This window comes from Tenrec ecaudatus, chromosome X (assembly GCF_050624435.1).
Source record: "Tenrec ecaudatus isolate mTenEca1 chromosome X, mTenEca1.hap1, whole genome shotgun sequence".
Classification (NCBI taxonomy): domain Eukaryota; kingdom Metazoa; phylum Chordata; class Mammalia; order Afrosoricida; family Tenrecidae; genus Tenrec; species Tenrec ecaudatus.
The window spans coordinates 122,953,063-122,978,670 of NC_134548.1; the positions used below are offsets into that span (position 1 = coordinate 122,953,063).

Consider the following 25,608-nt stretch of genomic DNA (forward strand, 5'->3'; position numbering starts at 1 on the left):
ATAGTATATTGAAGACCCTGGTTCTAATCATATCTCTGTTTCATTTAGTGGGCAAAGAATTTCATCTTGGGCATCATCATCTTTTGTCTGCAAAATTGGAGTCTGAACATATTAAATTTCCCCCCAATTTTTCTCAATAGTTTTATTGGCATAAAATTCACATATCAAGCAATTCAGTAGTTCAGTCACATCAAGAAGAGTTGTACAGTCATCACCATAGTTATAGAACATTTTCTTCATTCATGTACTCATCATTATTAGCTCCCCATTTCCCCCAACCTCCCCTGCCATCCTCCCAAGGAACCCATCAATCCGGTTACTGTCTCTATAGATTTTCTTATCCTGGATTTCATGTACAGAATAATATTAAAAACAAACAAAGCTAATAAGAGTAACAATGTAAAACAGATAAAAACCTCAATCACAAAGAAAACTGAAACTATTAAAGACTGGAACAAATTTAAATGGATCATAAGGGAGATCAAATGATAAGGTGATATTTTTTTTTAAATCACTTTATTGGGGGCTCGTACAACTCTTATCACAATCCATACATACATACATTGTGTCGAGCACTTTGTACATTTGTTGCCATCATCATTCTCAAAACATTTGCTTTCTACTCGAGCCCTTGGTATCAGCTCCTTGTTTTGTGCCCTCCCTCCCTGCTCTCCCCTCCCTCATGAACCCTTGATACTCTATTGTAAAGTATTCTGATTTTGACATGTCTTACACTGTCCGACATTGCCCTTCACCCACTCTTCTGCTGTCCATCCCCACAGGGAGGAGGTTATATATAGATCCTTGTAATCTCCCCCCCCTTTCATCCCCCCTTCCCTCCACCTTCCTGGTATCGCCACTCTCACCACTGGTCCTGAAGGCTTCACCTGTCCTGGATTCCCTGTGCTTCCAGTTGCTAGCTGTACAGTGGACATCCTAACTGCATCTTCAGCAATCCATTTCTCAATGTATTCTGCATGTTAGCAAACCTATTCGTGTCCCTGGTCAGAGGGGATTCACCAGGGGTTTAATACACATGTATTTCCCCTTCCCTTAAAAAAAAAAAAGCTTTACAATGGCTCCAAAAGGAGATTAAATGATAAGATAGTACATTTTGACCTGATACACCTGCTGTAATCGACTTTACAGTGCTCTGCTGACAACAGGACTGTTCACATTCCTCAACTATGATGGGAAGATATTCACCAGAGGCTTAATCCATGAGTGTGCCCTACATTCGGGTTTTGGGCTGACACTGTCATCCATAGTTTTCTGCCAACTGGATTTTCACAATTTAAGTTTTGATGGCATTCCTTCCTTTAAATTTGGATTTTATTATTTACAATCGTAGGATCACACAGGTGATCTTCCATGTGGATTTAGCTGACACCTCCCTTAGATGGCTGCTTATATGAAAACTAGCCTTAAAGACCAAGACACAATTCTTTCTGGATGTTGGGCACCATCTGCTTCCTTCACCATAAAACACCCATATATTCAGTGATCGCTTCATGAGGTCAAGCATCGAGCAGGGCCATATGCAAGCCCAAAATCCATTCACACATCATGGTTCACGTTAGAGGCATCATTGTCACTTTATGCTAGAGAATATTATCATTCATCCTCCTGTACCATCACTTCCATTGCCAGCAAGTCAATGCTGACTCTCAGCGACCCTATAGAACAGAGTAGAACTGCCCCCTGTGAGTCTACAAGAATGAAAATCTTCAGAGGAGTAGAAATCTTCATCTTTCCCCCTGCAGAACTGACTGTTGATTTTAAACTACTGACTTTGCAGTTATCAGCCCAATGAGGAACCAGTACAGATTGATAGTGTCATTAGTTTAGCCAACTGTTTTATTAGAAGAAATTAGTTCTCACTTCTCTAATGTTTTGAAATACCTTTCTGTCTTTGCACTCCTAGTAGATAATCTAAGTGAATTAAAGGAAGAGGACAATCTAGTTCTGCCATTGGCTAAGGTACTACAATGGTGCCATTGAATTCTGCACCATTCTCACAGGTGGTCTAGTGTTTTTCTAACAGTATAGAAGCCAGAGGACCACAACTGCATTCCAGATCACACAGTAAGACAGAGATTGGCTAGTATATTTCAGTGTACTATCTAGAACCTGGGGCCTTAGACTAAATCATACCTGTGTTCCTTCTTAAGGATCCTTGCTCATTCTGTCATGTAAGCATTGGACTGTAAACTACAAGGTCGGTCAGTTCAAATCCACCATCCACTCCACAAGAAAAAGATACGGTTAACTGTTCCCTTAAAGATTTACAACCTCAGAAACCCTGTACAGGGTTTTGATGATTCAAAATCAACTCAATGGAAGTGAGTTTGGGGTTTGGTTCTTTCTGACTCGGGTTCTAAGGAATATATAAAAGATATGATGGCATTGTTGAACAAGTGCTAGTTAAACAGAATAATGAACAAATTTGTGTTGTTACTGATGTTAGGTGCCATCAAGTTCATTCTGACCCATAGTGGCCCTGTGCACAACAGAACGAAACAGTGCCTGGCGCTGCACCATCCTCACCATGCTTCCGATGCCTGAGCCCATTGTTACAGCCACCAGCCAATCCAGCGCCATGAAGACCTTCCTCTTTTTCAATGTCTCTACCAAACATGATGTCCTTTTCCAGGTTGAGCACTGGACTCTTAATCCCCCCACCACCCCCAACCATTGTTAAAGAACAAGTAAGATCCTAGCTGATGAATAAGTCTTAGATTTGTAATGTTATCACCTCAGTGCTCATCTAAATTGTCCTCTAGAAAGAGTGCTATATTCTCTCTATAGCAGCACTCACGCTTTCAAATCTGGAGAACTTGAAAAGCACTTGCACAATTCTTTACTCTTAGCTGTGTGATGCTCTGTCTTTTCAAGAAAATTTTCCTTTTAGTGCCTTCATCCATACCTAAGAATTATAAGTGTTTCAGAAGTGTGATTGGAACAAAACACCCAAAAAAGATTCATAGCCTCAGAAACTCATAGGAGTACTTCTACTCTGGCCTATAGGGTTGCTATGAGTTGGAATTGACTCGATAGCAGTGAGATTTTATGTACAGTTTAATGGACTTTATAGGTTGGGAGAGGGATGCTGTGAGAATCAGGAAGGCTATTGCACAGTTTACTAAGTCTAACAGGAGCTAGAAGTAGCATGGTTTTCCTTCCAGTGTGATTTTCTTAATGCTCTGCCCCTTGCTGCCAACCATTTGGACTGGCTACATTTAGACATATATATGCAGAGTACTTTTTCAGTTGTACTTCCATGGTTATGTGATTCTCTATAGACAATAATTTTCTACTCATCCCATCTAGTGGATTTGCAGAGCACTCTGTAAAACATTTCCATGCCAATCGGTTGCATGTTTTATTAGAAGTTGCGTGTTCCTGTGGGGTGATGACTGGTATAGTATCTGCTCCGTCCTTTGCAACCTTCCCAGGGAGCAGATATACTCGTGTCCTTGATATATTTGTGCATTTCCTTACTAATCAACATGACTGTTGGACAGCGTGGTTAAGTAGTAAAATTTACTCCCACAGTCACGTATCATTTACCTGGTGCAGGCTATGAGGTGACCAACACTTTGCTTAGCCTTACATTCAGCCCAAGTTTTGTGCCAAGTCCGCAAAATGAGGGCTCTGCCTGTACTATGTACTTCAAGAGCACCAAACTCTAAACTCAGTGCCATCGCGTCGGTGCCGACTCACAGCCAATCTAGATGACAGGGTAGAACTGCCCCTGTGAGTTTCTGAGACTAACGCTTTATGGGAGTTGAAAGCCCCTTCTTGTTATGTACGGACCATATGTTTTGGATAGCTCTCATACCATGTTGTTTTGAAATCCTTATGAGTTCTCAAAGTCTGAAAGAAGTACAGGGTTGCCGTGGTCTTGGCTGTGACCTGAGCATAGCAATGTAGACCAGTTGAAGTAGATGAAGCTACTGTAGAACTTTGGAGTGTTACCTCCTAGAAGATCCCCTTGTCAATGCAGGGGGTGACTTTTACCAGTGTGCTTGTGGACATTTCTTCCCAGTTACCTCCATAATTATCATCTCCATTTTGGAGATGAGGAAAGTCGCCCAGGCCAGTTAAATAAATATCTTATTGCAGCTCACATAGTGCACTCTCTTACCCATGCAAAGATTCAGGTGTAGCTTGCTTCCGAAGCCCTGTCATACAGATGATTCCGACTCACGGCTGCCCCATGCATGGATGAGTAGAATGGTGCTTCAGAGGGTTTACAGTGGCAGGTTATGGTGTCCACTGTCCGCATTTCAGTTAGCAGCTGAGCCCATTAACTCTTTGAACCACCCAGAGTCTCCAAAGCCTTTCTTGGCTATATTGTCATTAACTGGAAGCTGTGACTTAAATCCAAGAATGTGCCCCTCCAACCCATGGCCTTTTAGAATCGGTTTCTTTTTTTTTGTCTCTCTGTGGTACAAGAAAGCTTCACCCTAACTGAATATTTAATAACAAGGTAATCATGTCACGTGGTTTAAAGTCGAACGTGTGCACCCCCAAAATAGAGAAGGCATCTTTTTTCTGCCCTTGTTCCTCAGCCAACCAGTGTTCTCTTACATGGAAACAATCAGGTACCACTCATTTGTGTTTTCTTCCAGAGATATTTGTACATATACAAGCAAATACATAGGTATCATTTAAAAGCACATGAATGGCAGCATACTGTCACAGTATTTCTGTACTGAATGTATCTGGGAGACTGTCTAGAAGCAGTCCATAGAGAACGTAGCCATTCTCGTAAGGGCTGTATCTGTCATTGAATAGCTACTTTCTATTGGTTGCCATTTAACTTGTTTCTAATATTTTGCCACTACACACAATATTGTACCAAATCACTTCATGATATGTAGTGAGATATAATATCATATATCCACACATGTATACACTTTGGTGCATGGTAGGATAAATTCCCAGCAGCTGGGTTCCTGTTTGGAAGAGAATGTGCATTTGACATTTTGATGGGATCCTCAAGTTGCCTTCCACAGAGACCGCCACCTTATCTTTGTAACAACAATGCGCCGAGAGTGACCATTTCCCTGTTTGCCAACTGAGAAAAAAATTAGTCTTTATCCATCGGATAGGCCATACATGTTACTGCAGTGTTCTCAAGTAACCAAGTGATTTGTATCTCTACTCGTTTTCTTCTATTGTTACCATCTAGCACAACTGGTACATTTACCACCGCTGCTCTTGCATGCCATCATCTGGCTTCGGACGCAGAGTGGACCGCCCGTGAAAGGGTAGAAAGGTTTTCTAGACGGTAATAGTTATGGCAGCAGATGGTCAGGCTTTCTCTCTGAGGGAATGGCTTGTGAGTTCGTTCAAATTGCTGACCTTTGGTCAGCAGCTGAGGACGTAAACACTGGCCACCACACCTAATAAACCGATATTCAAAACCAAAACCTGTTACTGTCACATGGACTCTAACTGATGATGACCCCCATGTGTGTGGGAGTAGAAATGTGGTTTATAGCATTTAATTTGCCAGTATTAGTACACCTAAAATTCATTGTTATTTGTATTTCTTTCATTTTCCCTAATGTTCTTGTTTCTATTCCAGGGTTGTGCGGATGGCACAGGACTGGACAGTGTTTCCTTCTTATTGTGGGGTTGCTATGGGAACCAGCTGGGTAGACCCTAACAATAACAAAGCATAGATACCACATCTCATTTAGTTGTCATATCTCCTTAGGTTGTGAGCCTTTCCCAGACTCCCCTTGTTCATGATAATCTTGATAGTTTGGAGTACTTGTCAGTTGTTTTGTGGTCCATGTATTTTTTAATTTTCATCCCATTTACAAGTAAGGTTGAATGTCTTTTCAGATACACAAGGACATTTGTGTTTCCATTTCTGGAAACTATAAAGAGCTCATGCTCTTAACCACTGACCTATGTCTCTTTTGAGAGAGGAGTCTCCATAGTGAGTTACCCATACATGGGTCTCGCTGCTTAGGGATTTCTGATCCTAAATCAAAAGACTGCTATGCTTCTGTTTGGGAGATAAGTTTCTGTTAGAAATGAAGCATTCGTGGAACTGATGACGTCAAGTGGACTGCAGAGGATGGACTAGAGACACAATTGGAAGATTGGATAGTGAACTCTTACTGACATTGATCAATGGAGACTTAGCTTTTATCTGCTCCTGTAGGTAGAACTACCCCTGTGAGTTTCCAGGAGTAGAAAGCCCGTCTTTCTCCCACAAAGAGGTCAAACTGCTGACCTTTCAGTTAGCAACCCAATGCATTAGCACTACACCACCAGGACTCCTGGACCAAATGGAAACCAAACTTACTGCCATCTAGTTGAAGGTGACTCAGATCTGCAGTTGCAAACCACCAGCCACTCAATGAATGAAAGAGGGAGACTTCTACTCCTTTCACAAGTTAGTCTGAGAAACTTACAGGGCAGTTCTATCCTGTCCTCTAGTGTTGCTATGATTCAGGATCCTGGAAGGTCGGTTAAGCAGAAACAAATTTCAGGGAGAGAGGAGCCAGGATTCCATGAAAATTGGATAAGAGAGAGAAGACAAAGGTAACTGAGATTTTTGAGTTGGATATCCTAGATTTTGCCTTTAACTCATAGAAGAAAATCCAGAGAACATTTTATTTTATTTTTTAAAATCATTTTATTGGGGGCTCGTGGATCTCTTATCACAATCCATACATACATCCGTTTGTGTCATGCACATTTGTACATTTGTTGCCCTCATCATTCTCAAAACATTTGCTTTCTACTTGAGCCCTTGGTAACAGCTCCTTGTTTTTCTCCTTGCTCCCCATTCCCCTCACCCATAAACCATAGATAATTTATAAATTAGTATGATTTTTCATATCTTACACTGTCCAACGTCTCCCTTCACCCACTTTTCTGTTGTCTGTCCCCCAGGGAGGAGGTAACATGTAGATCCCTGTAATCAGTTCCCCCTTTCCACCCCACCTTCCTTCCGCCCTCCCTCGTCTGTCCTGGATTCCCTGTGTTTCCAGTTCTTATCTGTACCAGTGTACATGCTCTGGTCTAGCCTGACTTTTAAGGTAGAATTGGGATCATGATAGTGGGGGGGAGAAAGCATTCAAGAACTAGAGGAAAGTTGTATGTTTCATCATTGCTACATTGCACCCTGACTGGCTCATTTCCTCCCTGAGACCCTTCTGTAAGGGCATGCCCAATTGCCTACAGATGGGCTTTGGGTGTCCACTCCGTACTCCCCCTCATTCACTATGATATGATTTTTTGCTCTGATGATGCCTGATACCTTATCCCTTCAACACCGCGTGATCACGCAGGCTGCTGTGCTTCTTCCATGTGGGTTTTGTTGCTTCTGATCTAGATGGCCGCTAGTTTACCTTCAAGCCTTTAATACCCCAGACGCTGTCTACGTCTTTTGATAGCCGGGCTCCAGAGAACATTTTAACAAGGTATACCATACAGGCTTACTGAATGCCTAGTTTCTCTTTCTATTTCTTTAGCTCAGCGATACTACAACTCCCAAGGTTCCACATTCCACCACAATCCCCTTTGAGTCGGCCGCTCAGAGTTCTGGGACCGGTAGTCTGAGGCCTATTTACCCAAGTTAGAAATAGGGGCCTGTGGAAGCATGAAGAGGTAAGGATTTGTCTGAGCAGCCGGCGGTGAGCGGAGCTCTGTTCTACCTTCTTACTGTAAAAAATGGGTTTTATGCATTTCTGTTTGGGATGTGTCACTTTCTCGGGGTGCAGTTTCATGTGCGCGGTTCGACAAAGGAACAGGGCGGAGGGGAGGCGGGCGAGGCAGGCCTGCAGGACGAAGTTCAGGAAGGGCAGAAGGGGGTACCCGCTTACAGAGGAATGTCTTGCTGGCACAGACTTTTAAGCCAATTGGCTGCCTTTAAGAGCTGAATGGATGCTGTGGCCTCTTCCTGTTTTCTGACGGACCCAGCGGGGCAAAAGGGTGGCTGACCGACACCATATGCCGGTGGGACCTGGGACAGCCCCTGCCCATTTGCCCTAACTCCGCTTTGGCGTGGGACTCAAGTTTTGTCGTGTTGGTGCGTGGAGGGAAAGTCGCTGGGGTCCCTCTGGAAGCCTGCAGTCGTTTCCTTTGTAACAGAAAGTGCTACTTTGTTTCTACCAATTGAGAAGGCAAACACAAAGCCGGGTTGATGTGTTACTAACAAAAGCGTTGTTGCGAGCAGTTCCCCCTACTGGTTGTGCGGGGAAAGGCAGCTTTTTCGTGGAGTTGGTCTTTGTGGTGAGCCTGCCTGAACTTTGATTCTTGACAGTGGCACACACCGCTTTTTAAAAGGAATCTCATTCAATTAGTTGTGTAATCATTCTGCATGTAAAATCATCACGCTCGAATACTGCAACGCGTTTAAGATCGCGATATGCTCGCCTGTCCTGCCATTTCCGTGCATCTTTAAAAGGAAACCAGAAACTTTCTGTTCTTTTTCCTGTTTGAAAAGAACCTTTTAAATTCTGTACGTATTCATTCAAAAACGTGTGATTTGCATATATATATTAAGATCTCTGTTTCTTCCTTCATCAAAACCCCAGTAGGAAAGGATTTTTTAATTGGAGGTGTTTGATTTAGTGCATAATACTAAGCACTCATATCCACTGTAAACTTAAGAAAGATGGCATTGCCTGGTGCCTTAGAAGCCCAGCTGTGTGCCCTTCCTGACTGCTTCTCCCTTCTCTCCTCCCCAGAGTAACCACTCGCTTGAAGTTCTGTTTCATCATGTTATCAACAACAACATTTTTTTTAATCTCTTAATGTAGACCTTCACAAAATGTTAGTAGCGTGGGTTCATTTTCAGCTTTCTAGAAATTAATGAATCTTGTATGAATTTTAATTGATTTCTCACTCAAAATTTCTGTTTGACATTCGTCTTTTTTGAGATTGCTGTAGTGAATCATTTTTTTCATATGGAAGCCACTTTCAACGGAACAAGGACTTGCTAAGTAGTAAAAAACACTAAAGGTACCCAAAGGGAAGTTATAAGCCCTGGGCCTAGGTGTATGTTCTTGATTCCCAAAATAGGCTCAAGCCGTTTTGGATGTGGGAATCTGGCTTTTATTGTTACAGGGGATACTTTTTCTGGGCTTCATCAAACCCTTACTCAGTAAAAGGCTGTCAATGTATTTAATGTTTATTTTCCCTATGGAGTTACCCCTTTGATTGTGCTGTTTTTGCTCTTTGTTGTGGCTAGTATTACTTAGCTTTCTACACAGCCACGCCTAAGCTATCAAGTGTTTCTACCCTCTTTACATTTCTTTCTATGTCTTCTCCCTCGGAGTTCTCATCTACTCTCACAGCTCCAAATCTTGTCAACACAGATGACCTTTAGATTTCCATGTACCACCCCAGATTCTCATCTAAGCAACACTTCTCCCATCTCTCTCTACTTCCTTTTAGCCAGTAACACTTATAGGCAATATTGCTTGCATTTAAGAAACCTTTGAAATATTTCTGATCCACCATGCCAGTGTTTTGGTGGTCGTAGACAGCTGACTTGGCATGGGTAAAACAATATTGACCTTTCCTTTCCCAAATTATTGATTCCACCTGGGCCGTCCTCTTTCTATCTCTCAGTTCCAGTGTATTATTTGGGAGTAATCTTTGACCTGTCGTTTACCCCCACTTCCCCAAAGGCCCACTCATCTAACTCTTCCTTTCACTTCTATTACCACTCCATCCATTTAGGACCTTCAGCTCCTTCTGCCTCATAAACCTCAGTGGTTTCCTGTCTAGTTCTTTTTGTTTCTTCCCTTCTAATCCATATCTCATATTTCAACCACATTCATCTTCCTCTTAAAACATCACTGGCGTGATGTTGCTTAGCTTCCAAACAAGTTACTTTCCAACACTTATAGATTCAAGTCCAGGCCCTTCTGTGGTAGATTTAAGGGCATTCATCATCGGAGCCTCATTTATCTCCCGAGATTATTTCCCATTACAGCCTTACAGGAATGTCAGCTCAAGGAAACTGCTCATTATCCTCCACTCTTCTCCTTTCCTTGATCAGAGCTTAGTCTTCAAATGCCAGTTTAACAATGACCTTTCCAAAGTCTTCACCAGGTAGCTCCCAATTCTCTCTGTCTTCTGTGAACCCCTACTAATTTGGCAATATGCTTCTGCTTTGTGTTGTTATTCTCTCTACCGCTCAGAATATGAGTGTGTGTAAGCTTAAGGATAGGGACTAGGTTTAAAGCATTTTAACGGGCATAATCATCATAAATGAGCATAGTGTCTTCTACGTAGTAGGAATTTTTGGTTTTCTTTGTGTGTCTATGTGTACATGTGCTTTGTTTTGTTTCTTTTTCTGAGACAGCATTATTGAGGTAAAACTCACATACTGACTTCTTTCCCTTAGAATAATGTTCTTATTCATGGTCTTCTATTTGGGGGTAGGTATTTAGTAAATGCTTATGACTAACTGCATGACCAAGGGTCCCAAGTTGTTGAGGAAGTGTGTCTGAACAAATACGGTCACTAGTGGTAGAGAACAGAGAGGTGTATATTTTCAGACGTTCAGACTGTCTTCTACTTTCTCTACTGTATTTTTTAATTTATCCCAGGGTAAACAGCTGTGTCAAGAGTGATGAGCATGTCCTGGAGGAGTTGGAAACAGAAGGGGAGAGGCAGCTGAAAAGCCTGCTTCAGCATCAACTTGATACCTCCGTCTCTATTCAAGAGTAGGTATTGATTTTTTTCAAACGAGAGAGTGTTATAGATGCTCCCCTTCAAGTGGGAGCCCCCTCTTCAAGTCTGGAAGGACCATTCCTCTCCTACCCTGTAAGCTTAGCAAATTTCTACTTTGTACACAAGATTGGATTCCGGGTCTCTGCTTCTCTAGCCCATTCTTTCTGGGCTAAATACAATTCCTATATCCCATGAATTCCCCCCAACACAGAAGGTATAACCCAATGTTATCGCTGCCTGATGACAAAATTTTGTTGATCCCATCATTTCTGCATCCTAACACTATTCCCACCAAGTCACTTCCAGCTCATAGCCACCTTACAGGACAGAGTGGAACTGCCCCTTTGGGTGACCAAGGCGGTAAACCTTTACGGGGGCAGACAGCCTCATCTCTCTTCTGCAGAGAACCTGGTGAGTTTGAACTGCTGACCATGTGGTTAGCAGACCAATATGCAACCCACTAAGCCACCAGGACTGCTTCTAAATCCTAGAGGGGCCTGTTGCTGGAGTTGCTCTTCACTGCAGTGGCGCATCAGCCTGGAAACAGGATGTATGAGAGATCCCCATTTCTGTACATTTTGGCAAACTCAAGGCATTATATTATACTCCCCCTGCTTGTTTTGCAGATGCATGTCTAAGAAAGAGAGTTTTGCTCCTGGTACTATGTACAAACCTTTTGGGAAAGAAGCGGCTGGAACGATGACTTTGTCCCAGTTCCAGACCCTGCATAAAAAGGACCAAGAAACGGCTTCTCTCAGGGAACTAGGGCTCAGTGAAACAGAGATCTTAATCTGGAAAAGCCATGTTTCAGGTGAAAAGGTAAGTAGGGCAGTGAAGAGCGGGAATTCTTCGTTGTATTCTTGAGAAACTTTGCATTTTTAGTTCTCACAAAACTGAGCTCTGTGTGGGCCTCGGCTGGGGAGTTTGATAGAAGAGAAGGCATTCTTGACATTTTAGCCACCACTTCTAGAACGTTCCTTTCCGAGGCCCTGCTTGTCATCTGTTTCTTCCTTGGGGTTATCAGCTCCTCACTTTCAGGGCATGTCCTGTGTGAGAGATGCCATCTGATTTCTCTGGTTTCAGAGGACAAGACTAAGGGCAACCCCTGAAGCAATACAGAACCGTCTTCAAGATATTGAAAAAAGGATCACGGAACGTCAGCACATCCTTTGCTTGCCACAGAGATTTGCAAAGAGCAAGCAGCTGACTCGGCGAGAAATGGAAATTGAAAAGTCTTTATTTCAGGGTGCTGATCGTCACTCCTTCCTTAAGGCGCTTTATTACCAAGGTATGTGATCCCCAATGACTCTGAGGTGTTCTTCACTGCGAGAAAGATTGCAAACAGCGCATGAAACATGAGAAGTTGGTGAAGGGAATAAGGGAAGACAAGACAGCCTCTCTACTTCTGAGGAAATTATAGCCCTGTGGGATAGATAAATATGCAAACAGATAGTTGCAAATCAACATGGAAATTGCCAGTATATGGGGATATATGTAAAATGCTGAGGGAACCCAGAACATAGAGCATCTTAGTTCACTTGGGGGACTCAGGAGTTGACCTTTGTACTGAGTCTTGAAGGCTTTTGTCAGGGAAATAAGGGAAAAGGACATTACAGATAGTGCTGATTAGGAACAGACCTATGAAAGGTTCTGTTGTGTGTAGGGGTAAGGTCTATATGGTAGGAGCATAAGGCATGGCAGGGAATGATAGCAGATGGCACTGGAAAGGTATGACAGACTAAATTGTGAAGGGTCTTTCAGCTCAGCTATGAATTAACACAAAATAAGTAGCTTCACAGTAGGTGTCCTAACCTGAAAGTATTCATTTGACAGGTATATTTTGTGATGCACTTGGAAGGTTCACAGGAACCCTGGTGGTATAGTGGTTATACGTTGGGCTGCGGTCCATATGGTTGGCAGTTCAAAACCACCAGCAGCTCCATGGGAGAAAGCCTGGGCTTTCTTGAGCCCACAGGGTCTCACTAAGAGTCAACATTGACTCAGTGGTAGTGAGTTTGGGTTTTGGTTTTTTGAGTTTTGGAAGGTTCATAGAAGTTTAAGAAGTGCCAATTATAATCTGGTTGGAAAGGAAATTTAGACTATTCAGTAAGCGTGTTAGACAGAGTGAGTTGTTATGGACTCTAAGAGTTCAGAGGAGGAACATGCCATTGTAGTGGTGTCTGAAGAAATCTCAGAGGAGGTAAGGTTTACGCACGCATTGCCATTGAGTGAATTCTGACTCATAGCAACCCTATAGTACAGACATAACAGAACTTCCCTGTGGAGTGCTGAGACTGTAACTCTTTACAGGAATAGAAAGTCTCATCTTTTTCTAATGGAGAGGCTAGTGATTTCAAACTGCTAACCTTGAGGTAACCCGCTAAGCCACCAGGGCTTAAGAATTAAGTGGTCTCTTAATACTACCCATTCTTTTGAAAGAGGAAGGAAGATGTCAGTTACAGAGGGTAATATGAGCACTAATGAAGTGGTTGGGAGAATTGTGGGAAACAGGGTTAAAAAGGTAGGTCAGAATGAAATATTGGTGGATTTTATAATGAGCAAAAAATGTGAATATTAAGTAATAGTTTAGATAATTGTCTACAGAGTTAGTGTGAGTATGGTTGAAGATTTTAAAATCTGGAATAATCTAATAAAAGCAAATATTTTAAAATGGTTCATCTGGAATCCAATAAATAGAATTAGAGAGAGGAAGAACTGGAGGTGTGGAGAATGGTTTGGGGAAATTAATAATCACTGAGGCATGAGGATCTGGTCTAGAAAGATGGCAATTGAATTAGAAAGAAATTACAAAGGAGGCATTAATAAAACTTATTGACTGAGAATAACATAGGAAAATCATTGGGGAGGAATGTGTCAAAGAAAACTCAAATGTTTCTAGATTCCAGGGCTTATCAATTGACAAAATTGAAGTCTTATGAGGAAGTTGTAAGGAAAGATGTTGAACTCTTGGTTGTAGTGGGTTTATTAAGTGCAGATATTGGAGAGGCAGCTGGAAATACATCACAGAAGGACAAAAGCACAGTCAGTACTATATATAAATAATTGAGAATTATCTATAGCTAAGATTAGAGTTAAGCTGTCAGAATGAATCAGTTATTTAAGATAAGCAGTGGTAAGAAAGGAAGGAACAATAAACAAATGGATAGACTTTTGTCAAAAGAAGTGATAGCCTACTGATTAAGAAATAGGCTAACTGACTGCCTGGGAAAGTCCTGGCTCCTCCACATACCAGCTATGAGATTTGGGGCAAGTTACTTTTCTGTTTTAGTTTCTTCTACTACAAAGTGAGAAGATTCAAAGTTAGGCACATTACAGGAATAGTGTGATGAATGAATCAGGTAATACATGGAAATCACTTCGAATAGTACCTGATGTTTGGAGAGAGGTGGATGAATCTCATTTCCTGTCTTTGAAATGTGTTGCTTTAAACCTTCACAGCATACAACAACAAAAAAGACAAGTGTAGACACGTACATGACCTCAATGAAGAAGATAAAATTAGGCAACAAAAGGCAAGTTGAGATTTTTCTTAAAGTGTTAGATTTAGGAATATAGCTTAGGATCCCAGATATGTGAGCTAAGGACTTATTTCACGCCACATTCAATAGATGATGATGTTTGTAGGAAATGATGATCTAGAGCAGTGGTTCTCAACCTTCCTAATGCCACGACCCTTACGTACAGTTCCTCATGTTGTGGCGACTCCCCCCAACCATAAAATTTTTTCTGTTGCTACTTCATAACTGCGATTTTGCTACTGTTATGAATTGGGCTACCCCTGTGAAAAGGTCGTTTGACCCACAGGTTGAGAACCGCTGATCTAGAGGGAGCGTCTTTTCCTGATAGATATTAAAGAAAGGAGTTAGTAGAAATTGCAATGCTTTTGCATTTAGGTGTTGATTTTTTTCTCTAAACCTTACATTAGTGTACCACCTATAAATTGACCTTAATGATTTTAAACACTATTTCACAACAAATTCTGAGTATTTTTATTATCCAGAAAAGTATAACTATTGATAATCATAGTTATGATAATATAATTCATATTTTTGAAATTTACTTACAATAAAATAGATTCTTTTCTTTAAATGTAGCCATTACTACAATCAGAAAACAGTTCCATTATAGTAAAACAAATCACTCAGACTACCTCCAGCCTCTACCCTATTTATAATCCCTTCCAACCACTGACCTTTCTCCTTCACCGCAGTTCTGTCTTTTAGGGAATGTCATAAAAATGTAGCCTCGAGCCTGGCTTCTTTCACTCAACATTATGCTTTTGGGCTTCATTCACATTGTTATGTAGCAATAGTCCCTCTTCTCTACTGAGCAGCATCCCGTTGTATAGATGTACCAAAGCTGACCCAGCTATACATTGCAGTATATTTGGTTCATTTCCAGATGTGGTGCAGGATTTTTATGTGTACGTAAATTTTTATTCCTCTATGGTAAATCCCTAGCAGTGGGATTACTGGGTCACATGGTGTTTGTCTAAAAGAAACTGTCCAATCATTTACCAGAAGTCAGTGTACAAGAGCTGAATTGCTCTGCACTTTTGTCATCATGTGGTATTGTCAATATTTATCTCCGTTGCTCTAATAGTTGTGTAATGGTATCTCATTGTAGTTTTAATTTGCACTTCCTTATGGCTAACGATGTTGAATATCTTTACATGTGCTTATCTGCACCTTATATCCTCTTTGCTGAAGGGTATATTAAAATCTTTTGCTGCTTTTTAATTAGGTAGCTCATTCTCTTCCTATTGAATTGTGAGATTTCATTATAAATTCTAAAAGAGAACCTTTTGTTGACTATGCAATCAACAATTTCCCTCAGTCTATGTCTTGCCTTGTCGTTTTGAACAGTCTTTCACAGAGAAAATATTTTAAATTTGGACAAAAATATAAATTAATGTTTTTGTTTGTTTATGGATTGTGCTTTTGTTATTAAGTTTCAGGACTCTAACTAACACCAAAAACAAAACAAAACAAAAATCTTAAATTCATTGCCTTTGAGTCAGTTCTGACTCATAGCTACTCTATATAGGATTTCTAAGGGTAACTCTTTACAGGAACAGACAGACTAATCTTTCTTCTTCGGAATAACTGCTGGGTTTGGGCCACCATGACCTAACATGGGGTCATGGAAATTTTTTCTTCCTGTTTCCTTTTTAAAGTCTTAAAGTTGCACATTTTACATTGAAATCTATGATCCGTTTTGACTTGATGTTTATATGTAAGGTAAGAGATTTAGGGTAAGATTCACTTTTTTGTGTTCAAGAATATCCAATTTTTCCAACACCAATTACTAAAAAAAAAGTAGTATTTTCCCATTTATTTGCACTTACCTTTTATCAAAAATCAACTTTATCTGTGTGTTAATATTCAAAATCATTACTAGTGGTGAAAGATTGAAATTTTTCCTTCTAAGATCGGGAACAAGACAAGTATATCCACAACTTCTTTGTACAATGGAGGGATGTTAGAATTCAATAACAAAAAGGCTATTCAGGAAATTTCTCAATAATGGGAATTAAACAGCACAATGGCAGTGTTTCCCCAGTAGGAGATACCACCCCCTGGAAAGTACTGGAAGGATCCAGGGGGTCTACACTTTATCTGATTTATGGGCTGTAGTACAAAAAATTTGATTGCCAGGGGAATGCTGAGAAGTTTTTTTGTTTTTTCTGGAAAGGAGCCTGTAGACCAAATAAGTTTGGGAAGAGTCTATAGGAATAGTCAGTGGACCAAACAGAGAACACAAAGCAAATTAAAAGTTACTTTGAGATGAAATAAAGCAAAAACACAACATACTGAAACTTACAGAATACACTTGCAATAGTGTTTTGAGGAAATTTTATAACCATAAATCACCATATTAACAAGTAAGGTCTCAAGTCAATAACCAAAGCTTCTGCCTTAAGTAGAAAAAGAAGAACGAGTTGAACCCAAATGAAGCTGAAAGAAGGAAATAAAGGATTCTGTGAAAATAAATGAAAAGGAACAGTAAAACATCTATGGTATCAAAAATTGATTGCCTGAAACGACCTACAAAATTCATAACTCTTTGCCTAGACAGACCACGGGAAAAAAGCAAGACTGAAATTACTAAACCCTACCTCTACTCTGATTCCTACTTTTTTTTTTAAATCCATCCTTCCAATCTTTGCATTCTAGGCCAAGAGTTTGATTAATTTACATTTCATTATCTTTCTTGTAATTACTGAGAGAGGATTTCTGCTTGCCATTGTACGATACATTTTCTGGATACTGTATCAGGCTCCTTCTCTGTAATGTAGAGGACAGCTGCGAGCTACAGAGAGATCACGTGCAATACATAGGAAAATCAAAGGTTTCCTACTGTTTTCGACATCTTTTTCGTGCCTCAGTATTTGCATAATTGCCATGAACCTTTGAATAACTTCCGAGGTATTTCTGTCTGTATGCTTGTATAGTGTGTGTGTGTGTGTGTGTGTGTGTAAACAGTGTGGAGGTCCTCATACCACCCCCTTCTCCACATTATCAGGTGTCACCATTTTTGAAGAATATTTTTTACTGGATATAGAAATGGGTGTTTCTTTCCTTTGGGTATTTTGAATCTGTCGTTACACTTTATTCTAGCCCTATAATTTCTGTTGAAAAGTCAACTATTAATCTTATGGAGAACCCCTTATCCATAATAAGTCTCTTCCCTCTTGCTGATTTCAAGAGTTTCTCTTTGACTTTTGTCTTTGACAGTACGCTGCTCAATCTAGGTAAAACAATCTCCTTGAGTTTATTATACTTGGAGTCCATTTAGCTCCTTTGGTGTGTGGAGTAGTATTTTCAGCAAATTCCAGGATCTATCAGCTATTAACTCTTCAAATATTCTTTGTGCCCCTTTCTTTGCTTCTGGGACTCCCAGTATACAAATGTTGGTATTCTTCATAGCCTCTCACAAGGTCTGTGAAGCACTTGTTAATTGTTCTTCATTCCTTTTTTCTGTCTGCTCCTTAGACTGGGTAATCTCAATTGATTTCTCTTTAGGTTCACTGATTCTTTCTTCCGTCAGATCAGGTCTTCTTTGGAGTCTTTCAAATGAATTTTTCACTTCAGCTATGCTTTTCCACTCCAGAATTCCTATTGCTGGTTTTATAACTCCAAACACATTATGCTATCCCTTATTTTCTGACATAATTCTCAAACTATTCTTTTGCTCTGTAGATGCAGTTTCCTCTAGCTATTTGAAAAATTAAAATCACTTATTTAAAATTTTTATCTAGCAAGCACTGTGGCTGTGCTTTCTCCACACAGTTTCTGTTGATGATAGTTCTTTCTCTTGTCCATGTTCCATTTTTTCCTAGTTTGTTTTCCAAGTCAAACTTTTTGGTAAATTAGGACATTTTAAATATTACACTACGGCAATTCTAGAAATCTATTTTCCCCACCACATACCTAGAGTTTCTTGGTTTTTGAAAAATCTCTTTATGGAATCTCTTACAGCTCTTATAACAGTCCATATGTCAATTGTATCAGGCATCTTTGTACATATGTACAAATGCCATCATCATTTTCTAAACATTTTCTTTCGATTTAAACCCTTGATATCAGCTCTTCTCTTTTCCCTCCCTCCCCACCTCCCACCCTCATGACCCCTTGATAAATTATAAATTAGTATTATTTTCAAATCTTACACCGACTGCTGTTTCCCACCCTCCACGATGTCTGTTGTTTGTTCCCCCAGCAGGAGTGGGGGGTGGGGGCAGTTATATGTTGACCGTTGCCTTCAGTTTCCCCTTCCTCCCCTCTTCTCCCTAACCTCCTGACATTGCTTCTCCCATTTCTGTTCCGGAGGGCTTTATCTGACCTGGATTCTGTGTGTCATGAGCTCTTATCTGTGCCAGTGTACATGCGCCAGTCTAGCCAGAAGTGAAATGTAGGATTGGGGTCATGATAGTGGGGGTGAGGAAGCTTCAAAGAACCAGTGGAACAGTGTGTGTTTCATGGGTGATATACACGGAGCCCTGGTCGACCCATCCTTTCCTTGTGACCCTTTTGTGAGAGGGATGTTCTATTGTCAACCAATGGGTTTTGGGTCCCTGCTCCAAAACCCCTGATTCTCAACAATATTTTTTTTGTTTTAGATTGGTTTGGGTCTTCTGGTACCTGTTACCTGTTTCCATCAACACAGGCTGATCTCACAGGCTGGTGTGCTTCTTCCTTGTGGGCTTGTTGCTTCTCAGCTAAATGGCCGCTTGTTTAATTCAAGCCTTTAAGACCCCAGACACTTTATCTTTTGATAGCCAGGCACCACCAGCTTTCCTCACCACATTTGCTTGTGCACCCATTTTGTCTTCAGCAATCACAGAATGCCAGGTTGTTAGAACAAAGTGTTCTTGCATTGAGGGAGGGCTTGAGCAGAGGCCCAAAGTCCATCTACTTCCTCAATATATTGCCATATAAATATATGTACATATGCCAATACCTCTATTTTTATGAATTAATATATTTACACATATGCACACCTATGTTTAGACCTCTGTCCACAGTTTTGCTTCCTAGATCTTTCCTCTGTTTCCTTTTATCTTCTGCCTGTTCCAACATCACGCTCGTCCTTCATGCGTCTTAGTAATTTCTCTCTGCTAGATTGCTGTTCTTCCAACACCCTCAGTATCTATATGCCCACCTAGTTGTTGATTTTAATACCCTAGTTATTTTCCTGTCTGTGGTGTTGTTTGCTCACTGCTCCCTTCTCCTGCCTCCTGCACACCCAAGTCCCTCTGAAATCGTCAGTCCTGTTGTTTTCTCCTCAGGCATGCTTCCCATGCTTATCTTATACAGGTAAACAAGCCAACAGTAACAGAGACAAAGCAAAATTAAAACAAAAGATTAAATAAAAAGAGAAGAAAACATAACAAAAAGCCAAAAAACAAAGAATATATAATTCCAGGTATATCCACTGACCTTTATGACTATCTCCCCACTGGACCTGGGGGATTTCAAGAACTGCCCCTCCTAGCCTGAAGTATATTTAAGGGGCTCCTCGGGGTCTGATCTGTTAAGTTTCCTTCATGGTTCATCCCCCTCTGTGGGGGCAGTCAGACCAGACTCACTCCCCGCCTTGTGTCCCCAGTATTGTCTTCTGTCCTGATATGCTCCAGCAAGGGGACATCATGTCTCAAGTGCTTGTCTGCCCTACAGTCCTCCCTGTGCCTTAGCAGCTCCATGAAGGGACGTCATCCTCAGGACTCGGTGTGCCAGTATAGGATCTAGTCTCTTGCTCTCTCTTTCCCTTTTTGGTTTGCTTCTGTGTGGGCATGGCAGGCTGGCCCCTCTCCCCAACCTATAGATTTAGTGTTGTCCTCTGTAGCGCATACTTCTAGGGGCATGGGGGTGTTAGTTTGGCTCTGATTGGGACTGGCCCTGTAGCTCTCTCTGTCCATGAGTTTCTCCTTGTGGTTATGTTGCCCTCAAAGTTTGGCGCAATATGGTGAGGTCTGCACTCAAACCCCCTTTTCTGTGGAGACATAAACAATACCCTGCCCCTGGGTGGATTGGTGCCCTACTCCTCCAGTGCCATTGTCTCCCTCTTTTTTCCCTCCTTTTATCCCCTTACCCCTTCTTTGTGTTAGAATGACATGCACATCCTTGGGTTTGGCCTGTCCCTCACCCGACTGCCTGCACCTCAACCCATAGAGTGTGAGATAAGCGGCCTTTCTTCTTTTTTTTTTTTCCGGAACAATAATTGTCTATTGTCTACAGAAGAGGGGCTCCGGTGACGCAGGAATTCTACAAAGCCTTCATTCATTCAGCCGCTGAGCAAGTATTAGTTAGTGGCTGCTATGTGTCATATACTAGGCATACTTGGCCTAGTTGTCAGGTTTTTTTGGGTTTTTTTACACATTTCATTAGGGGCTCATACAACTCTTATCACAATCCATACATACACATACAGCGGCCTTTCTTCTATACCGACTGTGCTAATTATACTGACTTCAGGGGATTCATGATGTACTTGTCCTTTTGTGATTGGCTAACTTCGCTTAGCATGATTTCCTCCAGCTCGTCCCCTGAACCGCTGTGCTTCATGTGATCATCAGTGCTTTTTAGTGATGTGTAGTACTCCATTGTGTATATATTCCAGAGGTTTCCAATCCACTGGTATATCGATGGAAATTTAGGTTTTTCCAATTCTTTGTGACTGTGAATTGCGCCACAATAAACATTGGCACGCAGATGACTGGTCACGGTCTATTTCTTACCTCTTCTGGGTATGTGCCCAGTAGATGGATTGCTGGGTCATAAGGTGACTCAATTTCCATTTGTTTTTAATATCTCCTGATGTCTTTTCACAGTGGCTATATATATTTGACCACCAGCAGTGAAAGAGAGTTCCTGTCTCACCAAACCCTTCCAACATTCATCGCTCTCTGTTCTCTGATTTTCTGATTTGGACCATCCTCAAGGGTGTTAGGTGGTATCTCATAATTGTTTTAATTTGCATTTCTCTGATGGCAATGATTGTGAATATTTTCTCATATGTTTATTGGCCATTCAGGTTTCTTCTTTAGTGAAACTTCTTTTCAGGTCTTTTGCCCACTTCCTCAGGGGATTAACTGTTTTATGTTTGCAGACTAGGAGGGTATTGTAGATTTTAGTTATAAGCCCTTTGTCTGTGGTGTCATTGCTAAAAATCCTCTCCCACTCCATGGGTTCTCTTGTTACTCTCTTGGTGAAGTCTTTCAGTGCACACAGGTGTTTTATCCTTAGTATATCCCACTTGTCAATGTCAGGTTCACCTGTGTGTGTACCCTTCCCTATTGCAGTTAGCCTATGTATTCCCTGAGCCACGGTTCTTAGGTTTGTCCCGATTCCACCGTTGGTAGTTTTCGGTTTTACTTCTAGTTCTGTGATCCACCTGGAGTTTGTTCTTGTGCATGGGATAAAGATCTTGTTTCATTTTTCTACAAGTAGATATCCATTGTTTCCAGCATCACTTGTTAAAGAGGGCATCCACCTCCCACTTGATGCTTTATGGGCCCTTGTCAAAGATCTGTTGTCTATATGCTAATAATATTATTTCTGGGGGTTTTGTTCTTTTCCATTGGTCTAACATCTGTCATTATTCCAGAACCATATTCTTTTTATCACTGTGGCTGTGTAGTAGGTGTTAAAGTCAGGTAAGAGGAACCCTCTGACTTCATAAGGAGTTTTCTGCTCATTCTGGGATACCTTCTCCATGTGAAATTGGTGCTCAGTTTTACCAATTCTTTGAATAAGGTTGTTGGTATTTGAATCGGGATAGCGTTAAACTTTTACAGAGCCTTGGGTAAGATTGACATCTTTACTATATTGAGTCTCCCAGGCCAAGAGTATGGGATATTCTTCTGTTTGTGGATGTCACTTTTGGTTTCCTGGAGTAGGCTCCTGTAGTTTTCCTTGTATAAGACTTTTGTTGTTTTTGTTAAATATATCCCTACATATTTCTATCCTTGGTTATTGTGAAAGGTACTGCCTTTCTGATCTCCTTGTCCATGTTCCTGTCCAATGTATATAACAAACCAATAAACTTCTGTTTGTTGATCTTTTATTCTGCCATTCTTCTATATTTCTGTATCACTGCCAGTACAGCTGTGGAGACTTTGGGATTTTCTATGACTTCTTTGTTGTGTCTTGTTCTGGAAAACCAATTATTCTAATATTGTTCCTTATCTTAGCTTCTGTCATTGTTCTCAAATTTTCTTCCACCTCTTTGATTATCATGTTTGCCTGTCTCTCCCTTTTGTTGAAATCTGCCTGATTATCCTCGAGTTGGGTGGTACGATACTTCGCCTCTTTTAGTCTGTTTATCTTATGTTTTGTTTCTGTTACCTCATCCATTACTTCTTGTATTTCTCTTTGGTGCGTGGACTTCATCGCCCCTATCACTGTGTCCTTATTCTGCGTTGCCTCTCTCATATCCTGTATTACTCTAAGCATCATTCTGAAGATTTCTTTTTGTTGCAGATCAACATCTTTTTCTTCTATGCGTGTTGTTAGGTTTAGAACTTCTTCCACTGTGGCATTTTATTTTCTTGTTGAGGGTGTGAGGTATGTTGCTGTCTGCATGTTGTTTTGGAAAAACTGGGCACCATATTCTTGGGAGACTGAGGGTCCCTGAGCTCTTTCTCTGAATGACTGGTAGGAGTGGTTTCAGGGACTACCTGGGGGCTACTATGGTGGTGGTCAGGCTACTGTATAGGCAACTTAGTGGCCTGTGGCAGTGGGGGACCTCTGAGGGTGGGCTGTGGCCAGCAACTGCAGGTATGCCACTGGGTTGGGTTGGGGCAGGCCTACAGCGTGGGGACTGGCCTGGTCTGGACTGTGTGGCCACAATTTGTAGTCTTTTAAAGATTCTCTTTGGAGCCCCAAAATGATAGAACCAGTTTTTTGCTTGGGCTGTAACTTTCAGCCCCTTGCTTTTCCTGTTGTTGTTGTTGTTGTTTTATGTTGAAATTCTGGGCTGTGCTCTGGGGATTCGAATTCTGCTTTCCTTATTATGTTAATATTATGCTAATGGACCAGGGCCAGGTTTCTGGAGGCTTACATTCAAAGTTATACAAAACAACACAGCCTGGAATTGTAAGCATTAATTTTTTTTTTAATTTAGAGTGGGCTTGTGGGGTCCCTTGGTATCAGGGCTGTGCAGCTCTGTCCCCTAGGGAAGGGGGCCAGATTAGCTGAGTGTGTTTAGGGCAAACTAGATCTGAATTCTTCCCCAGCTTCTCTCCTGTGTCACTCCTTGCTCTCTCCTGCACAGCTATACAGGCTATGCTCTGGAAAATATATGTTCCGTCACAGGTAAATATCCCAGAGGCTCTTCAATTGCTACAAATTACTGTCTAATTATCTTTCGCTACCCATGCTGGCAGGCACAGCGCTGGGGAGATGGAGAAAGGGGATTATCCATGTAGTCACTCTGTTCCTGCCTGGGGAGGGAGGATGCAAAACCTGAGAATGTAGGAATGGGGTGGATGTCTTAGAGGGAAATTCCAATGTGAGGTCTTGTGGCTAGTTCTCAGAGGCTCTCTGAGAGCCTGGGATTATGGCGACTTTAAGAGAGCAACCTGGAGAAATTACTGCATGCCGTGACTCTCAATGCTTGGATGTAGGTAGGGTGGTGGAAGCAGTCCCGCTGGACCCAGTTAGGGATTAGCAGAGCCCAGGGCAGATGTGGTGAATTTAGCAATTCAATAAATTCTCAAATTGCTCTGTGGGAAAACATCTCAGTATTGACCTTCTTAATTTTCTGATCTAACAACAGCAGGAGTACCTGGTGGGTGATTCTACCTGGATGCCATGTTGACCCTCTTCCAGAGTTTCTTGTTGATGTTGTCAATTTGTCTAGGAACTTTGTCAACTGATCAGATAAATTCTGTATTCTCTTTTATATATGGCTACTTAAGTTTCTGCTTGGTTAAAAGCCACCAACTGCCACTAAATTGATTTTGATCCATAGCCACCCTATATAGGGTTTCAGAGGCTGTAAATCTTTATGGGAGCAGATTGTCTCCCATGGACCACTTGGTGGGTTTAAAGCACTGGCTCTGTGGATAGTAGTCCAGAGCTTACAGTTAACATTCAGGTTGCTGTCAAGTTGACCCTGACTCATGGTGATCTCATGCATACTGTAAGGAAGCACTGCCTAGTTCTACACCATTCTCATGATCAAATATCAAATAGTCATAATTCATAGGATTTTCATTGGCTGGTTTTCAAAATTTCTGTGGAAACCTATTTAGTATCTTAGTAAGTGGCCCTGTAATGATTAGAGAGATTTTGCCCTAACTCTCTTGAACCAGAATATCTCCCAACCTTTGTCGGGGTACGCGCACACGTGAGTGTGTGTGTGTGTGTGTGTGTGTGTGTGTGTGTGTGTCCATGGCTTAGACTTCCGAGTGTGTGTGTGTGTGTTTGTACATGTACATCCATGGCTTAGATCCCCAGAAATATATCCAAACGTTTCTAGACCCCATATTAATATCTCTTTCCCTATTTTTCTTTTAATTTTTTCATCAGGCCTTTTGAGAGTTCAAGTGTGTAACCCTATCTCATGCAGCCTTGATCTTCAACAACCTCATTGAATGTTGTTAACTAATGCTCTGGAGATAGCATTTTTCCCCCAGAGTAAAAGCATTTTTCCCCCAGCTCAAACACAAGATGTCAGAATGTAGCTCTCGGAGAGACTGACAGTCTCTCTTTCAGATCTGACAATTCTCTGTGGATTTTGTTGAGGTGCTCCAGACCTATTTTGCCCCTTCGGCTTCTGGTATTTCCAACTACCATAGTTGTGAGATAGATAAGTGTTTAAGCCTACTGAGAATCTCGAGAGAGAAACACGGGGTTAGGACAAGCGAAAACATTAGAAAGCTCACTGAGATTTGAGTAAAATTACTGTCAATATTTCTCACGCCTTCGGCAAAATTTCAAAGTTCTAAGGACGTTGCTTTTGAAAAGTTTCCCAGTATTCTTTTTTGGTTTTTATGGGGAGAATTTTGAGAGGTTCTTTTCTCCAACAGTTGGGAAATACTTTCCATTTTATTGATTTTTTTAAAGGATGTTTTTGGTTAAGTTTTACCCAGGTGTTTAGATTCTCATTCAGGAATTTCTTCACAAGTGACATTGATGACATTCCCCACAATGCCGCACATTCTTGGTGTTTTTTTCTGGGTGTTCCATTTTTCTTTTATCTTATGTCATTATACTTGAAAGTGAGTTTTTTAGATGTAACATCTTGTTGGATCATTTTTTTCACAGCTTCACTGAGTTATAATTTCAAATACCATAACATTTATTCATCGTACGTTTCAGTGATGTGCAGTCATCCTACAGATTTGGTCATCGATCACCACAG

General features: G+C 41.2%; 1 protein-coding gene across 1 annotated transcript in view; it reads left to right on the forward strand.

Annotated features, from left to right (window-relative positions):
- Nucleotides 1–7,566: 7,566 nt before the first annotated feature.
- Nucleotides 7,567–25,608, forward strand: part of RBM41 (RNA binding motif protein 41) — a 49,544-nt gene continuing 31,502 nt past the window's right edge. Inside the window, exons 1-4 of the mRNA XM_075539538.1 lie at nt 7,567–7,638; nt 10,593–10,709; nt 11,343–11,535; nt 11,800–12,004. Of these exons, the coding sequence (XP_075395653.1) occupies nt 7,631–7,638; nt 10,593–10,709; nt 11,343–11,535; nt 11,800–12,004 (523 nt within the window). The 5' untranslated portion in view covers nt 7,567–7,630. The remainder of the gene's footprint in view (nt 7,639–10,592; nt 10,710–11,342; nt 11,536–11,799; nt 12,005–25,608) is intronic.